The following is an 18,902-nucleotide window of genomic DNA, read 5'->3' as shown; positions in this document are numbered from 1 at the left end:
GAATAAACTGTCCAACAGGTTTGGTATTCCGATCGCAATGATGAAGGGTCTAGTAAAGAAGAGCTGTAATGATCCTGACGATGAGGGAACGTTCTGCTGGTCGGAGAGTACGCAAGCCTTCGTTATTGGCGCCTACTTCTATGGGTACGCTGTTCAAGCCGTCACAGCTTACATTGCAAAACGTTTTACAGGTATTGGTAGACACATTATTTGTTAAAAATATGTCGCATTTGGGTACACGAAGGGAAACACTAAATATGAGGCTTGAATTCTTCGTAAAACTACTGTACATCATTAGATAAGATGTAAAACATGAAATAATCACTTCAACATCCTTTGTTATAAATATAAGATTCCCTTCAAAAATAAATCAAGAGTTTTACCCATAAAATTTCTTTGCAGGTTTTTTTAGAACTTACAGATTTTGGCTTTTGGCTTCCGGGATTATTGTGGCGTGCTTTCCTGCCATTGCAGATGTTTCGGTTGAGTTACTCATAATATCTCAGGTAGGTATTCTTGCTGGTGTTTACTAATATGATACTCAATTACGTTTCAAGTTAATTTAACTTTGTAGGTTCCTTCCCTACTCGTTGACCATTGACCCCGAGCTTGATTCATGAACTTGGAATATCATTTTAAACTACATAAGTTGAGAAATTAGCCATTTACTATCGCAGGTGATAAGAGGGTTTTTAGCAGGGGTAATGGTTGCATTCAACTTCAACTACCTTGCAAAATTCAGTGTTGGCGATGAAAACAAAACAATAATTCCTGCGACCGGTAGGAACCATGATAAATCAATTATTTGCATGATTATTAATTATTGCAAATAAGGATATGATTAAGCATATAAACTAAGCCATTGATTTTCATCAATATCCTCCTGAGTCCTGACTATTAACGTAGAATTAGAAAACATTCACGTATAGAACTTGTGATGCTGATGATAATTAGTTACAATCACTCTATGATCGTTTTCACATGAGTTATTTGCAACTGTACCTTAACCTAATTAACCTAATTAACCTAATTAACCTAATTAACCTAATTAGCCTAATTAACCTAATTAACCTAATTAACCTAATTATCCTAATTAACCTAATTAATCTAATTAACCTAATTAACATAATTAACCTAATTAACCTAATTAACTGGTTTCAGGAGTTATAGCAAATGTTGGCAGCGGCACAGGAGGGTTATTAGCTGCTCTGATAATCGAAAGTTTCAACTGGCGATATTATTTCTACTTTATGAGCGCTATATACATGTTAGGGCTCGTGTCTCACCTTCTTTTCGTGCAAGAATCTCTTGAAAAGTCTTGGTTAGTGCTAAACTTAAACCGTATTTGTAAACAAATACTGAAAACTGATGCAGGTTAATTTTAAGATAAAGTGTCAAGTCCTTATTACAGTTAAGTTCATTTTCAGGATGAAAATATATTTTACTGCAGTTAAAACTCACCAAATACTCACCAGGTACTTGACAGACGATGAAAAGGAAATAATCATAAAATCAAACGACTCCAAAGCTGAACAAACTGCATCAGACCAAGCACCTGACACACTAAAATCAGGGATATGCCGTCTCTACCTACTAGCCTTCTGTATCCACAACTTTGGGTACGCTTTAATCTGGTACAATACCCTCAATGTTATACCATTCTACCTGAATAAAGTCCTGGGAGCATCACCTCTTCTCATCGCATCATTGAACACAGCTCTATGCATTTTGATCGCTGTTTGCACTATTGTATTCTCAGTGTTGTATCAGAAACTAGATAAGATCATGTCCTGGGTTGAGTGTAGAATGATTCTAACCGTTCTCCCCATGGTATGTCAGATTATATTTGCCATCGGAATGTCATACAGTAACACGACCACGGGTGGTGTGATTATTTTGTCATTTTGTGCGATTGCATCCTCGACGTATTTTTCCGGCGGCTTGGTAACCCTAAATTACGAACTAGATCCTGATAACTCTGCTCTAAAATGCTCGATATTCAATAGTTTTGGTCAGATGGCGGGGTTTGTAGGACCCTTGTTGATGGCGGCTATTACCAACACTCCCCCTGATACACCAAACTATACGGAGGTCTACAAACAAAAGTGGTCGTTCTTTTTCTTCGTGGTAGCTGGGATTGCAGCTGTTTCATCCCTGGTCATTGTGCTTGCTTACTTCCTGAAGAGAGACGAGTGGGTTCCTTTCAAGGATAGAAAGTATACCACAGAGGTATGCAGTGCACCTCCTGAGGTAGGAGGAGAGTGAGATAGGAAGAGCGTGAGGTAGGAGGAGAGTGAGGTAGAAGGAGAGTGAGGTAAGAGGAGAGTGAGGTAGGAGGAGAGTGAGGTAGGAGGAGAGTGAGGTAGAAGGAGAGTGAGGTAAGAGGAGAGTGAGGTAGGAGGAGAGTGAAGTAGGAGGAGAGTGAGGTAGAAGGAGAGTGAGGTAGGAGGAGAGTGAGGTAGGAGGAGAGAGAGATAGGAGAAGAGTGAGGTAGGAGGAGAGTGAGGTAGGAGGAGAGTGAGGTAAGAGCAGAGTGAGGTAGGAGGAGAGTGAGGTAGAAGGAGAGTGAGGTGGGAGGAGAGTGAGGTAGGAGGAGAGTGAGGTAGGAGGAGAGTGAGGTAGAAGGAGAGTGAGGTAGGGGGAGAGTGAGGTAAGAGGAGAGTGAGGTAGGAGGAGAGTGAGGTAGGAGGAGAGTGGGGTTGAAAACATACAGATAGAAGAACTATTAGATGTAGAATTAGAGACAATTATCTCTAAACATTTTATGAAGTATTACAAAATTGGACTAAAGATGCATGTTATTTCAGAATAGTTGTAAATCGCATGATCTATAATAATACATGATCAATATATGTTTATTCAAGACAATACTACTAGCATTAACAGCACTTAAAAATATTTATTGAGTAAATGATGGACATATTTTAATTTGGTTCAGTCAGTTCGAAACCTGACTGCACGGCATATTAGCTTGCGTCTGATTTCTCAACGAAGAGCAAGAATAGGCATGTTAAACAAACTGCTTACAAATATTTCTTATTCCTACATTTGCTTTACAAGCCCTGTCTTGTAGAAACAGTATGTAATTCGCTTCTACTAGACTCATGAACATTGTATGAACCTCAACTATGGATTTATATGAGAAAGTTATTATGTGCAGTCCATTTAAACAATACAATATCAGTCAATATAATACGTAAAACCCAGTAACATTAGTAAGTAACTTTAAACATATCTACTACAAAACTAAACTTAATAATGTTTTATCACGCGAGCTATAGGCTCTAATTTCTCTAATCAGTTACGGTTAATGTGTTTACCTGCATCATCTGAACTATCTTCATACGATAATAACGGGCGGTGTATTATCAGAATAGAGCACTTAACCCGTGCTCGTGATATTGCGGTATAAAGAAGACTCAGATCATGAAGCTCATGTCCCTCCCATAAAAACACTGCAATAACAGCAGGCCACTCACTTGAATGGCTATCTTGACACTTGCACGTTATTATTTTATCAGTGTCGTAACCTTCAGTTCTCAGTGTGTCTACAGCAGTCTTTACAATAACATTAGCGTCGGAGTGTAGTATTCCTATATCAGTATAATCTAAATCATTTGTCTTCAATAACATCTTAAATTCATTTATCAAAACGTCTTTAAACAATATAGTACAGTAATCGTAACCTAGTCTCTCCATAAAATGTATCGTAGTTAATGGTCCATGTATGAAATGTCCACACTCCTGTTTTGGGAAAAACTTTTGCAGTGCTTTTTGCAGTATACAAATCCCTTACCACATCTAAAACAGATGATATGTCGAAGGTGTTCCTCAAGTTTTTAGACAAAGAAACTCGCTGCTCATCTGACAACAATACCAGTTCAGTGTCTAAATATTCGCGATCAAAGCTGCGATAAAACTTATACCAGTGACCCTGTATCATGTCACAGGCTACCCACACGTGGTGTTCATCGGATAACTTTATTTTAGAGTAACAATTAACTCTTGCATCACAACGTTAGTGGGAGGAGAATAGTTCCAGAAAACCTGCATATCGTCTATAAATGCACTACTGTCCGTTTGAGATGCTATCAGATTCGCTATATTTTGAGGTAAACCTATCAGTCGTTCCATCTTGATGATAACAACTTGGTTTCTCACTTCTACTAACTACATTTATTAACTTCCCATTTAGCTCAACTTATGTGTTATGGGGGTCTTCATATTCAACCGTGATCGTCTCACAGCTTACCCCTGCGTAACCCAGTGCAGTTTCATACAAGTTAGCATTATTACCTTCACCAGCAAATGTGATAACCACGATCTTGTTCTTCTTATCAGATAACGCTATCTCTAGAATCTTCCCGCACATAATAACTGTTTTACCGGTCCCAGCCGGTCCATGAGGGTCCATCTATCCACAACAACTTTTCTTTTGATTTTAATGTCTTGTCTTGTTCAGCAGTCAAATATTTGATACCGACAAAATCTCTTACTTCAGGAGGAGCTTCTAGTTTCAAGGCTTCGTGTACCAAAATCAACCCATTAGGTGAGGAAACTTTATATCTTAAGTATAAGGAGTATCGTTCTATCCTAAACAAAGCTATAAAATCTGCGAAAAAAGCCCACTATGGAAAAAAATTTGAACTTGCTAAAGGAAATATTAAAAAAACCTGGGAATTGATTAACGAACTCAGGGGTAAATCTAAAAAAGATATAAAAGCATCATTCTTAATTGATGGTCGAATTGTAACTGAACGCCGTGAGATTGCTAACGGATTTAACATCTACTTCTCGTCTATTGCTCGTAATCTTAATTCAAAAGTTCAATCTTCTGTACCATCTCGTACGGTAACTGATGGCAATTTTATTAAGACGAAGTTTAAACAATACCTCAAGGGCAGAGAAAGAATAGTGAACTCTTTTTTTCTCAGCCCCTGTGACGAGGAAGAGATAAGTAAAATCATTGGTAGCCTTGAAAATGGGAAGGCAAGTGATATCTCTGTTAAAGTCTTAAAAAAGAGTGTAAATTATCTGTCTGGTCATATCTCTAGATTCTTTAATTGGTTCTTGGACAATGGGGTCTTTCCAAACAAGCTTAAAACGGGCTCTATTACACCAATTTATAAAAAAGGAGACTCACGATGCCTTGATAACTATCGACCTGTTTCTACATTACCGATATTTGGAAAAATACTTGAAAAAATAATCTATAATAGGTTATATAATTACCTCAGTGCTATGAACGTGATTTATGATCGACAATTTGGTTTTAGAAAACAACACTCAACAATCAACATCTCATGCCGTAAACTATTCTGTCAATAAAATACTTAATGAGATTGAACAGAAAAATCATGTAATTGGAATATTTATTGATCTAAGTAAAGCATTTGACACAATTGAGCACGATAAACTCCTGCATAAACTTGAACACTATGGAGTAAGAGGTATTGCACTAAAAACTCTTGCTAGCTATCTAACAAACCGTAGCCAAGTAACTTCTTTTCAAACTGAAAAGTCGGACAAGTGTTCAGTTGAGTATGGTGTACCCCAGGGGTCAGTGTTAGGACCTCTACTATTTCTGATTTATATAAATGATATTGTGAGCTCCTCAAGCTTGGCTGAATTCGTCCTGTTTGCTGATGATACAAATATTTTTGTGATAGGTAGTTCAGCACAGGAAGCTTTTGAAAAAGCTAATCATGTAATGAAACAAGTCAGTAACTATATGGAGTCTAACAAGTTACATATAAATGCAGGGAAAAGTTGTTATATGCATTTTCAGCCAGGTTTGTCAAGAGCAACACAGACCTGTGCCAGAACACGGCCCTTTAACAGGAATCTAACGATTTTAATAGATGGCAAAAAGCTAGAAAAAGTTCAATGTACAAAGTTTCTTGGGGTGATAATAGACGAACAGCTAAGCTGGGAACCACATCTTAATCATTTATCTTTAAAGCTGAACTCCAGTATTGTATCGATTAAGAGAATTTGCAAATTCATTCCCAAATCTGAATATTTGAAACTATACAATGCTCTTTTTATGTCACATCTTAGCTATTGTATAAGTTGCTGGGGTGGGATCCCTAAACATAAGCTGAATAAAATCTTTGCAATTCAAAAACGATGTATAAGACTGCTATTTGGTAACATTCCCAATTTTGATCATAAAGAATACTATTTAACCTGTGCACGTTCAAGAACTTATAACGAACATATGGCTAGCAAGAACTACTGTCTTGAACACACTAAACCGCTATTCACCGAGCAGAAAATTATGAACCTGGAGAATCTGCACATGTACCATACATTTATGGAATTATTCAAAATTCTTAAATTTGATGTCCCCCAGTCGATTAAAGATCTTTTCAAGTTCTGTCCTAGAAATGAAAAACTTCGTCTGATTGTCCCATTACTGAGGTTAGATATCTCCCAACAGAACTTTTTGTACACCTCTACGAAAATTTGGAATGACCTCAGCCCCTATGTATTCGAAATATGTGATGCTAATGTAGATGGGTTGATAATCCCGGGTTCTTCCAAGAATTCAGACTTATCAGCTTCGTCAGGTGTTATTAAATCTAACCTTAAAAAGCACTTGCTATCCCTCCAAAATCGAGATGACCCTAATACATGGTAACTAATCTATATTATATCTCAAACTCTACATCCGGTACGGCTATGCACACATGATATCTCTCTCTGCCATGAAACATGGCTAACCTTTTAAACTGTGATTCAAAACCTAAAGCTAAACTAAAACTCAACTGGGCTCTCCTTTGTCACCAAACTAAACCAATAAGTAATTTAAGATTATTATATTTTTCTATATTTGTATACTGTAATTAGTATATTGACGTAGTGGATGGTTGAGGGGGTTTCAAGCACAGGTCACTCTCAAATCCTAAAGATAAGCAGTGGCCTTCGGCACTTGAAACCTCTTCAAACCTCCCCTGATTTATTTATTATTGATATTGTTTGATTGTGCCGTAAAAATAAATATTTGTTTTATTAAATATTTGTTTTATTAGTACACCAGGATTTAATTTAACATTTCTCACTCCCTTTTTCTCAAACGTGACAATTGCGTTCCTCAACTGCTCATCAATATCTCGGATATTCCATCCCAAAGAACATCTCTTTTTCTCCCATTTATTATCCTTGTTAGCCCGCAAAGCGAGAAGGACGTTCTTGGTCTCCTCAAATAATTCAGGGCACTGCATTTTTGCAGAAGGTTTGTCTGTGATGTTCTTCTTCCACCAACGGCGGAATTTCTCGTCATTATAAGATGGTTCCTTGTATTCATTTGATGCAACAACAACCTTGAATACCGGAGGGATAACACTTCCTAACATTTCAGCAATCCCCAGGATAAGCTTTTCTGTTCGACTCGCTTGAAGTTGAAGTTTTCCATACCCCAGATCAGCTTTGTTTTTCTTTAAACTTCAATGATAACGAAATAGTTTTTTCCCATTATGACGAAGTCACACTCCCCTTCTTTAACATTGTCGTCTCGATCACATGGCTTCTTATCGCCAGTTATGTATAAATGGTCTCCAACAAAAATCTGGTAATCACTGTGACGGTATTCCAAACTTTGAAGTACTATGATTTCCTCACCTTGCTTCATTCTCTCAAGAACCCTAAAAACCTTAACCTCAGCCTCAAACCCATCTTTGCTATTTTGAAGTGCTTCACAGTATTTCTTAACTTCTGGCTTTGTTTTCTTGACCTTGTTAACAGTTTTCCAATCAATTTTATCGACGAATTTAGATATCGGCATTGGCTGCACCGCCACCATAACCGGGTAATAGACAGATGGTTGTTCTGGATTCTGTTTGGGTAGTGGTTGGAATGTTGGGATGTAGTTTGCACGTATATCTTTACCGTCTGTTTTCAGTTCTGCGACCCGATCACCTGTTAAATTGTTTGGCATATAACAAACGGTTGATAATTCAGCACTTTATGGACATTAACAACACATAAAAAAATAGTGGGTATCTTCAATTCTGTGGATTGTGACCCTGGCCTCAGGGAGATAAAATTGCAACAGTAAAAGAGGACATTAATCTTACCACTTAGGTCTGATTGGAGGGTTTCTTGAGGATCTATTTCACTTTCAGTCATTTTGATTCTAGATCTTTCTAGCACATTCTAGAAATTTTTTTTGTAGGTCAGATTTTATGGACAGTGTGAGGTATGATAAATAACTTAAGAATTCTTCGTACATTTTATTGATTTTCAACGAGTTAAGTTAGTACTTGTGTTTTAAAATGTGGTGAATTTAAGATTAGCCACAAAAAGTAATGACACAGTAATTATTCAATAAAATACCATACCAATATATTGTAAATCATCATATTAGTTCGACTGTAGAGTGATTTAGCACGCTCGCGCTCGAACAATAATTAGCATATTAGCATGATTAGGTTACATATTGATATATGGTTACATAGAAATATACACGATTTTAAAATTCAATATGGAATCAACTGGGCGGCCTGTTTATACTCTGCCATATCCGCATGCGTACTATAATTATAAACAGTAAAGAATGGGTCCTCAGCCCTCAGGCCGGTTGTATGGAATATGATAAAATACGCCATATCAGATTCACGGATCGGGAAATTGAGCGGCCATCCACAAAGAGAAACAATAAAATGGCCCATCTCACTCTCAGTCTATTTATTGGTTATAGGGCCTAGGGTTAGGAAATCAAAGTAACGCGTGGGTGTTATTTGAAGTGGAATAGATCGACAGGGGCTCGCTAAGACGCTATAGTAGCGCTACAATAACTACATGGGCTCGCTATACCTATAATAGCTATAGAGCGTTTACAGTGCCGGACAGGTAATTCTTCACTTCCTGAAATTCAATAATTACAATTACATTATTATTCTATTAATCTCTAAGTGTACTTATAGTGGTGTTATGGTTATTTCATGCTTTATTCAGGAGCGACCTGTAGTACACGCACCGAGCATTAACCTTAATTACCTGTCTATGCTCTCTCTTTCTTCTTATCTCTATCTCAGTTAGTATGTTGCTATCTATCAGCTGTTTAGCTACTTCTATCTCCTCTTTTGTACCTGAAAACAGTTAGTGAGATTCACAAAACTATTATATCTTTCCTTCTCAATTTCTGGTTCTGCAATATTAATTAAATGGATTGCTCTTCAGATGATAAAATTGTATTACATAACTTATCTGGATCCACTTACAAAAAACTGTTTTGAGTATCAGAAATCTACTTAATTTATTATAGGCATTAAGGAAGAACATTTCTTGGCACATTTAAGGCGCTTAGAAGGCAAGGCGGGCGTGAAGAGTGAACTGCTCCTTTCTGAAAATTTGCCAAAATAATGACAACATAGGAATTAAGAGGTCAAAAGGGTCTGCAATTCTGATTTTGAGTAATGGTTAAAAATTTTAATAGAACTCCTCTGCTTGGTCTAGAGATAAATCATTATTCTAGTTGTCGAGATTTCATTCAGTTGCACCCACTAATTTTCTAGATCCTTCCTCGCAGAGACAATATCTTACCCTGTAACCCTGGTAATTGTTACTTTGTAACCTTGGTAACTGTAACCTTGGTGACCGTAACCCTGGTTACCATATCTAACATGTCAGTTAAAGAGACATTCCCAGGACCCACAGAAATTCCGGACGCTAGAAAGTATTTCTTGCTGGCCTACAAGAATATTGCTCCCCTGAACCTAGCTTTAAGTGCCCTGATAATACTGTTCAACAGTCTGGTGATAGCTCACTACTACAAAAACAGGTCCCGACTAACCTTCCTTATCTTTGTGCTGATCTCCATCTGTGATATCCTGACAGCTGCTGGGAACATTGTGTTTGCAGGAGGGTCCTTACTCTGGAGTAGTGACTCACAGAGGTATGACGGTGTGATGTGGTGGTGTTATATCGGGTATAGAGTAGTGGGTATACTCGCCTACTCCTGCTCCATCTACTTCAACACTCTCCTTGCAGTCTTGAGGAGCATCACTATCTACAACCCCTTCTATCGGCCCCAAGTCTCTATCATGCAGATAGTTTCCACAACCTACATCCTGCTGCTTCTGTCCCTGACAGCATACGATATCTACATCCTAGCTTACTTAACCACCACAAAGACCTTCAGCGACCTCATCTCCTTCTGGTTCATGCTAGTTTCTCTAGCATCAGTAGCCACGTTCCCCGGCCAGACCATCTCCTGGTCTGTATGGACCTCTACTGGGTTTAAAACGGAGCCTAGTGCAGGTATAGAGTGCACGCTGCTGACTGTGCAGTACCTGATTCCTGTCCTGTCTATCTTGGTTAGTATGGTAGTACAGGTGATAACAGGCTGGCAGCGTGCCAGAGCTAGAGAAGACACGGAGACTGTTATAATAGACTGGGGTCACATTAACACCACAGTTTTCCAGCTAGCAGTCTTAACATTCCTCTGTAACACTCCACTCTCCATTTCTTCTATCATGATTCAAGTCCTCATGACAACCTGCACTGAACCTGCAGACTGGGTCTACAGCATGTTCGGAGCTCTCCAAACTCTGCTTCCTCTTCTTAATGCTGTTGTGTCTCCTCTTATCATAGTCTCCAGAAATGAGCGGATAAGATATGACTTTAGGAACTATTTTGTAGCTTTCTTTAGGCGTCAAGGAGAAGACAATACCCCTAACTAGACTTACCAGGCCCCATGTGATAAGGGAAGCAGACAGTAGTAATGTTAAGACACTAGTACCAGACTGAACTTGATGAAAAATATTGCTAATTTGATCTAGATAAATTTTCTAGTGCCAACATTTTTTGATTTTATCTTCTTGCAGGACGTTTTTTATATCGGACATTACATCTTTTACAGGGTACACTGTTACTACTATATATAGTTTTTGAGAAATTTAATTCGATTAAATATGTTTCAAGAAGAGTTTGAAAGCTTGTGATAACTTAAATGTGTTTTGAGTGTTATTATTACTTACCATTTTTTATGATGGTTTTATTTACCTTCAATTGAGCAGAGTCGTATCTCCTCGTTTTCCCTTACTAATTAGTATCCTTGTGCCACTGTGTTCCCTGATGTCCTTCAAATTCTCTCCTCCTTTTCCTATTATCTTACCGCAGTACTCAGCTCTGATTTCTATGTTTTCTGTTAGTATCTTGGGTTTTAGCTGGCACGCCTCCTGGACCATATCCTGAAATTAACATTCAGGTAATAAAAAATATTATGAACATCCATATGATCGATCGAAAACGAAGAAAAAAACATTTAGAAATATAATAATATCTGTTAATATTATACGTAATATTAATTAGCTGGCTTAGTTAATTGAATCTTTAAAGTCGATTGTCTAAAAATTACACTCACTGGACTTCTAGATACCAGTTGTCTTTATAGACAGCCAGTATTTATAAAAAGTGTTTATAAACAGAGTGCAAGTGTTTATAAATAGCTAGTTTCAAAGCAACGTCACGATTCTAAACAACTGTATAGCAAAGAACACATAACAATGAAACAGAATTGGCGGGTGTTTCGGCAAATGGTGGCTTTTTACAATAATTAACTCACGATTTAACTAAGCTATCGAAGTTACTGTGCAGATTACTATTTAAGCTATGTAATATTATATACAATGTAAGAACTTATGTAAGTCTACCTCACATAAAATATATTTCTTTATGTCAAATTGATATTTATAAGCTCTAATAGAAAGTGCATAATAAAGACTTGATGCATCAGTGAACCATGTTAAGTTCCATCTACTGCTCTCCTTCTCTAAAGTCTTCACCAGACTCCAGAAAGAAACATCGTCTGGTCGGAAAAGATCAAAAGTCTTGAACACAACAACGATACATATAAGACGTGTAATAAAGCGTAATGTTGGGCAAAGTATTTATAATTGGTAATAACTTACTATTGCCTCTGTTATATCATCGTTACAGTCTCCCTTAACTTCAACTATCTGAGACGTTTTACCAGGGTTACAGTTACCAGGGTTACTGTTACCAGGGTTACAGTTACCAGGGTTACTGTTACCAGGGTTACTGTCTTCTGGGAAGGAGATCTTGACTCCGCATCGACTCTCAATGTCTTTAATAACACAGCCTCTCTTACCTATCACAAACCTGAATACGTATCAGTTAATTGATACACAAGCAAAACTACATAATACACGATAAACAAGCCAATTGAATGAATGAATGCAATGAACAGGAGGTAGCAGGGGTAAGAACGTGCAAACCTAGCAATTGCGAAAACAATTTTAGCCTTAAATAAATAAATAAATAATATTGCCAGGGTTACTGTTATAAATTCCCTTGAATTCTGTTTTACAAGAAATAAATGCACTGTAAAGTAATAAACGCGCTAATAAACTGACCTAACATCCTCCTTGTCGATAGTAGTGGTTTTAACTATCTTCTCTTTGTTCTTCTTGACATGTTGCCTCTCATCCATACGATCCCTCCTCCCTCCTGTCCCCTGTCTCCTCCCACGGTACCAGAGCAGAGCAAGTGGGACCAGAACCAGTACTGTCACAGAGCCTGCTACTACCACGTTAGTTTTCATTACCAGTTACCAGAGTTACCGGGGTTACCAGTTACCAGGGTTTAGTAGCAGCTACTGAGTTACTGGACGAGGCTATCAGTTCATTTTCATCCTCTGGGATTTCTTCTAGATTCTTAGACTGCAGGTCATTTTGCACCGCTTGAGTGCACTGGCTATATCATGGAAATGTTCGGGTTAGCTATTTTGATCGTGAACATGAGCAAATATTTACAGCACGTACTTTTGAAAATATTGTTATTTTGGGTGACGAGATGATATGTCGTACTAGATATTTAATGAGACGAGAATTTGAGTCGTAGATGGGAAACAGAATATCAGAATGATACACGAATATCATGTACATGGCACATGTCGAACATAAGATACCCAAACAATTCAAAAATTAAAAGAAACAGAGGAGAAGTTTCAACACAAAATTAGACTTCATTCTCGTCACTCTCCTCCTCCTCGTCATCATCACTTTCCTCATCTTCACTGTCTTCATCTCCATCTTTCTCCATCATGTTCCTCTCCCTCTGTTCCATTTCCTCCTGCAGTTTCTGATCCTCTCTTTCTGTTACTACCTTAGGATCGAGCTTCACGTTGAAGCTGTACCTTTGGAAGCCTCTATTGAGTTCTTGATGGCAGCCATAGACGCTCTTACTGCCTCCACTCCTTTCTCTTCGTTGAATAACGTTACAGAGATGACGTAAATGGGTGGAGCAATAAGGTTAATTTTCAAGGGGACTTCTTCTGTAGCTAGTTCTAAACCTACTCTGAGAGCTGCTTTCACTGCATCAATACCTTCGTACGCGTAACATAGCACCTCTACGTCAGCTCTTACTTTGACTGCTTGCGGAGTGAGACGTGAGTCTCCTCTTGATGTTTTTCAAAAGAACCTCTTTGGTGTGTAGTCAGTGTAGCTTACGTTGCAATTATCGAGCTCTCTTATCTTTTGTAAATTGCGATAAGTTCAGTTTGCTGCTACCGCGTAGTTAGCCTTTGCGTGTGTACTTGTACATTCCTATACAAGTACACTATGGAGGATGATCGTAAGGTGACCCAATCTCTGGACCAAATTCAAGGATTCGAGTATGATGAACAGACAAAATTGAAGGACAGTGTTACTAAGTGGTTCATTACGCTGGGAAAAGAACTGAAAATAGACGACAGAGATATTTGTGGAGATATTATTAATCAACTATATACAGCAAACACAAGATAATAGGAAATAAATCATAAAATCGAGTGGCCGAGTAGTCTCGACTCACCCATAGCTTCTCCATAAGCGTCTATCATGAGCTTTGTACACTAAATCATTGAAATTACTTAAACTAAATCTTTTATTTACAATCACAATAATATTCTTCGTCATAATGTCTTTTAATAATAAATCAAATAAATTTGAACGAGGTCTGCCCCTCCTCCCTTTGTAGTCAACACATCCTAAACATGCAAATCTAAAAGATAAGAAAGCGGGAGTGTCATCACCGCTTCTGAGAACGTGCCCAAGCATCTTCCATCGTGCTTTCTTGATCCTTTCAGTAAGGGGACTGACATTACATCTCTTATATAAGTTCTCGTTACTGATAACCGTAGGCCAATAGGTGTTGATTATCTGTCTCAGATGCTTCCTTTGAAGAACGTCGACAGATGCCATTACGGTTTCAGGAGCAGCCCAGCTGCTACAGTTATACAACAACACTGAAGTGACAAGAGCTTCGTACAACTTCAGCTTTCTACTCTCACTGATCTGAACAGAACTATTCAACCAGACTTTCTTGTAGGTGTAGAAGGCAACATTGGCTTTGTTGCGTCTGTTGGCAATATCTCTTTCTGAACAGAGCTTTGATCCTAATAGCACTGACTCTCGCCACTCTTCATTTCCTCTGATTTTATTGCCATGGGCATCCAAAGCATCTTTCTCTGCCAAATACACTCTTGTAAACACCGTCTTTGATTCGTTAACAAAGAGGCTCCAGTCCTTTAGTATGTCACTGGCAATCTCTAGTATCTTCACCAGGCTCTGACCATCTTCACTCAGAAGCTCAGCATCGTCAGCATAGGCGGACTCTAACGGGAGGCCTCTATCAGAGACTGGGGGGTTTGGTCTAGGAATTGTGACACTGATCACGGCTCTGATGTGATTCAGGGCACCGGCAAGGGTCAATGTAAATACTTTACCTGCCAGACTGTCTCCCTGATAAGCTCCAATATTAATCACGAATTCACCAGACTCAGCTCTGTTGACCGTCACCTTGAGCTTTGTATTTGAGAGGAGGTACTGAACCAGGCGAATGTCATCTCTAGAGCATCCTGCATCAATGAGGAGGTTGATGATGGTCTGTCTGCGGATGGTATTAAACGCAGCGGTCATGTCAATGTTGATTTTACTATATTCAAACTCACGCCTGGTAACCACTGATGTCAACATTCTCTGAGACCAAACCAGGTCAGCACAACTGCGACCCTGCTTGTATGCCGCCTGCCAAGGTCCAGTGTACATATCAACGTGGTAATTGATTCTGTTCAAGGCTACGAGGGATAGGACTTTTCGAGTTCCATTTAGCAATGTGAGGGGCCGGATAGACTTTACCGGACCTCGGGGTTTTCCTGGCTTCTGAAGGGGTGTCAGGATACCTTCTCCAATAGCTGGGATGTATGTGTTGGTCTCAAAGGAGAGATTGTAGATCCTAGCCAACTCATAGTGGAGGGGATATCCAGCAGCTTTCATTAGCTCATTAGGTATACCGTCAGGGCCACACGCTCTACCGGATTTCAGCTTCATAACAGCACGGCCAACTTCTTCAGGTGTTATGAGACAGAGGAGGCTTCCAGGAGGGTCTATGAATGCTGGGAGGTGGGGTTCATCTTTGTCATTGAACTCATTATTAAAGTATTCTTTAATAGCTTCTGCTTTTAATGAGTCAGATCCTAAGGTGTTGCCGTCTGCATCGTGGACAGTCACTCCATCTTTCTTCATCCTACACTGGGCCAAAGTTCTATTCGCTTCAAACATGCTTCTGCAGCTGTCGGTGTTGTTGATGACATCTACTAGGGCGTTAGCAGTGGCCTCGTTGATAGATTTCAACCTCTTTTTGATGGTACGTTTGAGATGGTTGATTCTTTTTCTGAGGTCACTCCTGTCACTTATCCCTGTGAGGCTACATTCTTGCTGAAGGGACTTTCTCTCTGCTGAAAGTTTAACGACAGTTGGATCGTCGCTGTACTGATGAGGCTTCCCCGGGGGCACTTTACCAACCACCTGGACGGCACATTTACTCAATATACCAAAAATATCAGAATTTTCAGAAATAGCATTATTAGTTAAAACTCTACAATCAATATTACTTTTAAAAGAATCAAAAAATTTAGACTTAATATCAGAATCATTAAGGCGATTGACATCAAACCTTATTTTGTCAGACCTGGGCCGCTTATGTACAATGTATTCACAACCAAGTTTAAAACGTGCGACCACAGGTTTATGGTCAGATTTCACAAAATCACCGCAAAAAGAGCGGGAGTCTGTTAAACAGACTTTAAAGTTAGTACGACATAAAATATAATCAATTTGTTTAAAATAGTTCACAGTGTCTTTTGAACCCTTGGGTCTGCCCTTGAGAACACATCTAGCCTTCCAGGTGGTAATATACTTCGCTCTGTGTTGGAACGCAGTATTGCACGCAAACAGGCCATTATCAACAATAAAGTCCAGTAGAAACTCACCGTTCCTGTTTCTCAGACCATTACCGAACTGACCAATATGATTATTAAGGCCAGCATCATACTCTTTCCTACTGCATCTCCCAAGTCGGGCGTTAAAATCTCCAGCAACAAACAAATCGTATCGAGCTAGGATATTGATAGCAGTTTTCAGATCATTGAAATATGATTGTAACAATGGGGAGTTACCTGTGACCTTACTGATGTCATCATCGACAATCTTCTTGGTTGGTCCGTATACGTTAACGATCCTGATCATACGATGAGATCCGTTGGGTTCTGTGAGTCTTATATCAATGAAAGCCACTCTGTTACTAAGTGATCTCCATGCAACAATAGTGGAGATATGGACAGAGAAATATTTATGGCTCCAACTGTCTATAAAAAGCATCTGGCACTTCGGCTTGTGGGAGCAATAGACCTCGTTCAACGGCATGAATGCCAGATGGCTAAAATGGAGGAGATCATATATTTCTTGAAGACGGAAGCGTTAGAAGACAAGGATACGTTGATCAGGCTGCAGGGCCAGCTGCTTGTGCAGAAGGACAAAGAACTACAGTTGTTTAAGACGTCGGTTAAGGAGACAGTGCAAACAACGGTGGAGTCAGGGATTAAGAGCTACAGTGCAGCTGTACAACAGAACAGTGCAATTGGTACGGTCTGCAACAGTAACATCCTGAAGAAGGTGATGAAGAGTGTGGCTGCAGAGGAGGACAGGAGCAAGAACCTGATTGTGTTTGGGTTGAAAGAAGAAGAGGGAGAACAGCTTCCAGCGCTAGTAACCGCAGTTCTGGAGGAGATTGGGGAGAAACCTCACTTCGAAGCGACTAGAGTCGGCAGGAAGAGGCCAGGTAGTACGACTATCCGACCAGTAAAGATCACTGTCCCAAGCTCAACAGCGGCTCAACAGATTCTGATGAAAACAGGGAGACTGAGGCTAGTTGAGACCCACAAAAATGTATGGATCTGTCCAGACTCCAGATAGATCTAGCGAAGAACGAGCAACGAGGAAACATCTGGTTACCTACCTGAAGAAGAAGAGGGCTGAACAGACTCATCTCGACCACTATATCCGGTACGGGAAAGTCTGTAGCCGTGTTAAGAAACCACCATGAAGCAATTCATGTCTCTCAGACACTGATCAGTATTTGAATGAGTATTGTGTATCTTAATAGTTTTCGGACGTTATCTGTATTTGAGAGACAATTTTAAAATTTATATACGAGCTATTTCTTGATTGTTTCATACTTCATATTTCATAATTTGTTTCACACTTCATATTTCATAATTTGTTTCACACTTCATATTTCATAATTTTGTTACTCGTGTTTTAAAAGTTGTCCTCTGTACTTGTTTCACTGACCCACGCTTTATAGCATTTATACATTTCGGCCCATTTTATATGTTTGTTCGATTTGCTGTACATTTGTATATTTGCTATTTTGTAAAAGTTTCAAATCAAATCAATATCCAGCTCATCGAGGACCTCAGGTTTTTGAGCGGCTTCTTTGAACATCTCGTGTGATCTTCCACTTGTGGGGTATTTCTTGTCAAAGCACCACGCGGTCCTCTTGTACAGCTCCTCTAACATTTTATCATCCTCATAATCTAGCAGCTCCCCAACATGTCTCAAGATCTGGTTAACTGTTTTAGCTTTAGAGTACTTTTCTTCGCACCTCTTAATATCCTCCTGTACGACTCGTCTCTTGGAGAGATCAATATACCCCTTATCTTGGTCCACTCTGGTCACCAGGACACACTCGTTCCTTTCCACTCTCACCAACTTGTTTATAGACCTGATACACTTTCTCGAGAACTCAGACATGAGGATCATACCTTTCTGTCCATCGTATTCAAGTAGTTTGACATAGGCGCCCATCTCAGCGATCTGAACAACATTTACCATGACAACCTCGTCCACCTCTGAAGCTATAGTGGCGCCCATCCACAAAAGAAAAGTGGCCGCATTTCTTGTTTTATAACAGATGATTTTAGTTCTATTACTGTGAAGTCAAAAATTAATTTAACCAGAATGTTTATTGTTTACAATTACATGTGTTATAAAAATTAATTAATTATTGAAAACTCTTGATTAACAAGAAATGCGGCCGCTTTTTTTTGTGCATGGCCGCTCAATTTCCCGATCTGTGATGGCGTAATTTATCATATTCTATACAACCTGGGGACCCCAGTTTTTACTGTTTATAAGTATGCAGATATGGCGAAGTGACAGGCCGAGCGCCACCAAGTTAATATAATTCCATATTTAATTTGAAAATCGTGTATATTTTTAAAAACCATATGCTTATTGTTTATGCAACCTGACACCCGACACGGATCTGTGCAAAATAGTATAAGTAACTCAAAATAATAATAGTATGCTATCAATTAGTGCCTAGTGGGATATGTACATGGTGAAATTAACCATGTACTTGGTCAGTTCAGCGCCGCGCGCCAACAATTATTTAATTCGAATTATTCCGCAAAATAACTTTGCGCAGGCAGTCACGTGGGCGATTACAGTGTGTGCAGGCAGGTACGGTCGCGCGCACGCTCGCAGGTACGGTCGCAAAGCTACCATATACAAAAAAAAACCTCGTTCGCTAACCCTTGTCCTTGACTCTTTTGT

The 18,902-nt window shown here is 39.1% G+C and overlaps 2 protein-coding genes across 2 annotated transcripts; one reads left to right on the top strand and one right to left on the bottom strand.

Annotated features, from left to right (window-relative positions):
* Window positions 1-447: 447 nt before the first annotated feature.
* Window positions 448-2,357, top strand: LOC134824572 (uncharacterized). The gene is made up of 4 exons (XM_063836481.1): window positions 448-506; window positions 678-780; window positions 1,162-1,321; window positions 1,476-2,357. Exons 2-4 carry the CDS (start codon window positions 705-707, stop codon window positions 2,263-2,265), a joined length of 1,026 nt encoding a protein of 341 aa, XP_063692551.1. The 5' UTR covers window positions 448-506; window positions 678-704; the 3' UTR covers window positions 2,266-2,357.
* A 10,772-nt stretch (window positions 2,358-13,129) lies between these two features.
* LOC134823848 (eukaryotic translation initiation factor 2 subunit 1-like) lies at window positions 13,130-18,218 on the bottom strand. The gene is given in 4 exon segments (XM_063835446.1): window positions 13,130-13,409; window positions 13,411-13,470; window positions 14,106-14,112; window positions 17,749-18,218. Coding segments are annotated over 4 exon segments (801 nt in total). The 3' UTR covers window positions 13,130-13,145.
* Window positions 18,219-18,902: the final 684 nt, after the last annotated feature.

This window comes from Bolinopsis microptera, chromosome 12, assembly GCF_026151205.1.
Source record: "Bolinopsis microptera isolate Bmic1 chromosome 12, MBARI_Bmic_1.0, whole genome shotgun sequence".
Lineage (NCBI taxonomy): Eukaryota > Metazoa > Ctenophora > Tentaculata > Lobata > Bolinopsidae > Bolinopsis > Bolinopsis microptera.
Note: the sequence above shows the minus strand (reverse complement) of the source record. Positions and strands in the feature narration are given on the sequence as shown.

Bases quoted from the DNA above. Each gene is read 5' to 3' on its own strand.
- LOC134824572 (XM_063836481.1), top strand. From the start codon at position 705: ATGGTTGCATTCAACTTCAACTACCTTGCAAAATTCAGTGTTGGCGAT. The intron at 781-1,161 runs GTAGGAACCATG...AACTGGTTTCAG, and splicing joins AACAATAATTCCTGCGACCG to GAGTTATAGCAAATGTTGGC. The intron at 1,322-1,475 runs GTTAGTGCTAAA...AATACTCACCAG, and splicing joins GAATCTCTTGAAAAGTCTTG to GTACTTGACAGACGATGAAA.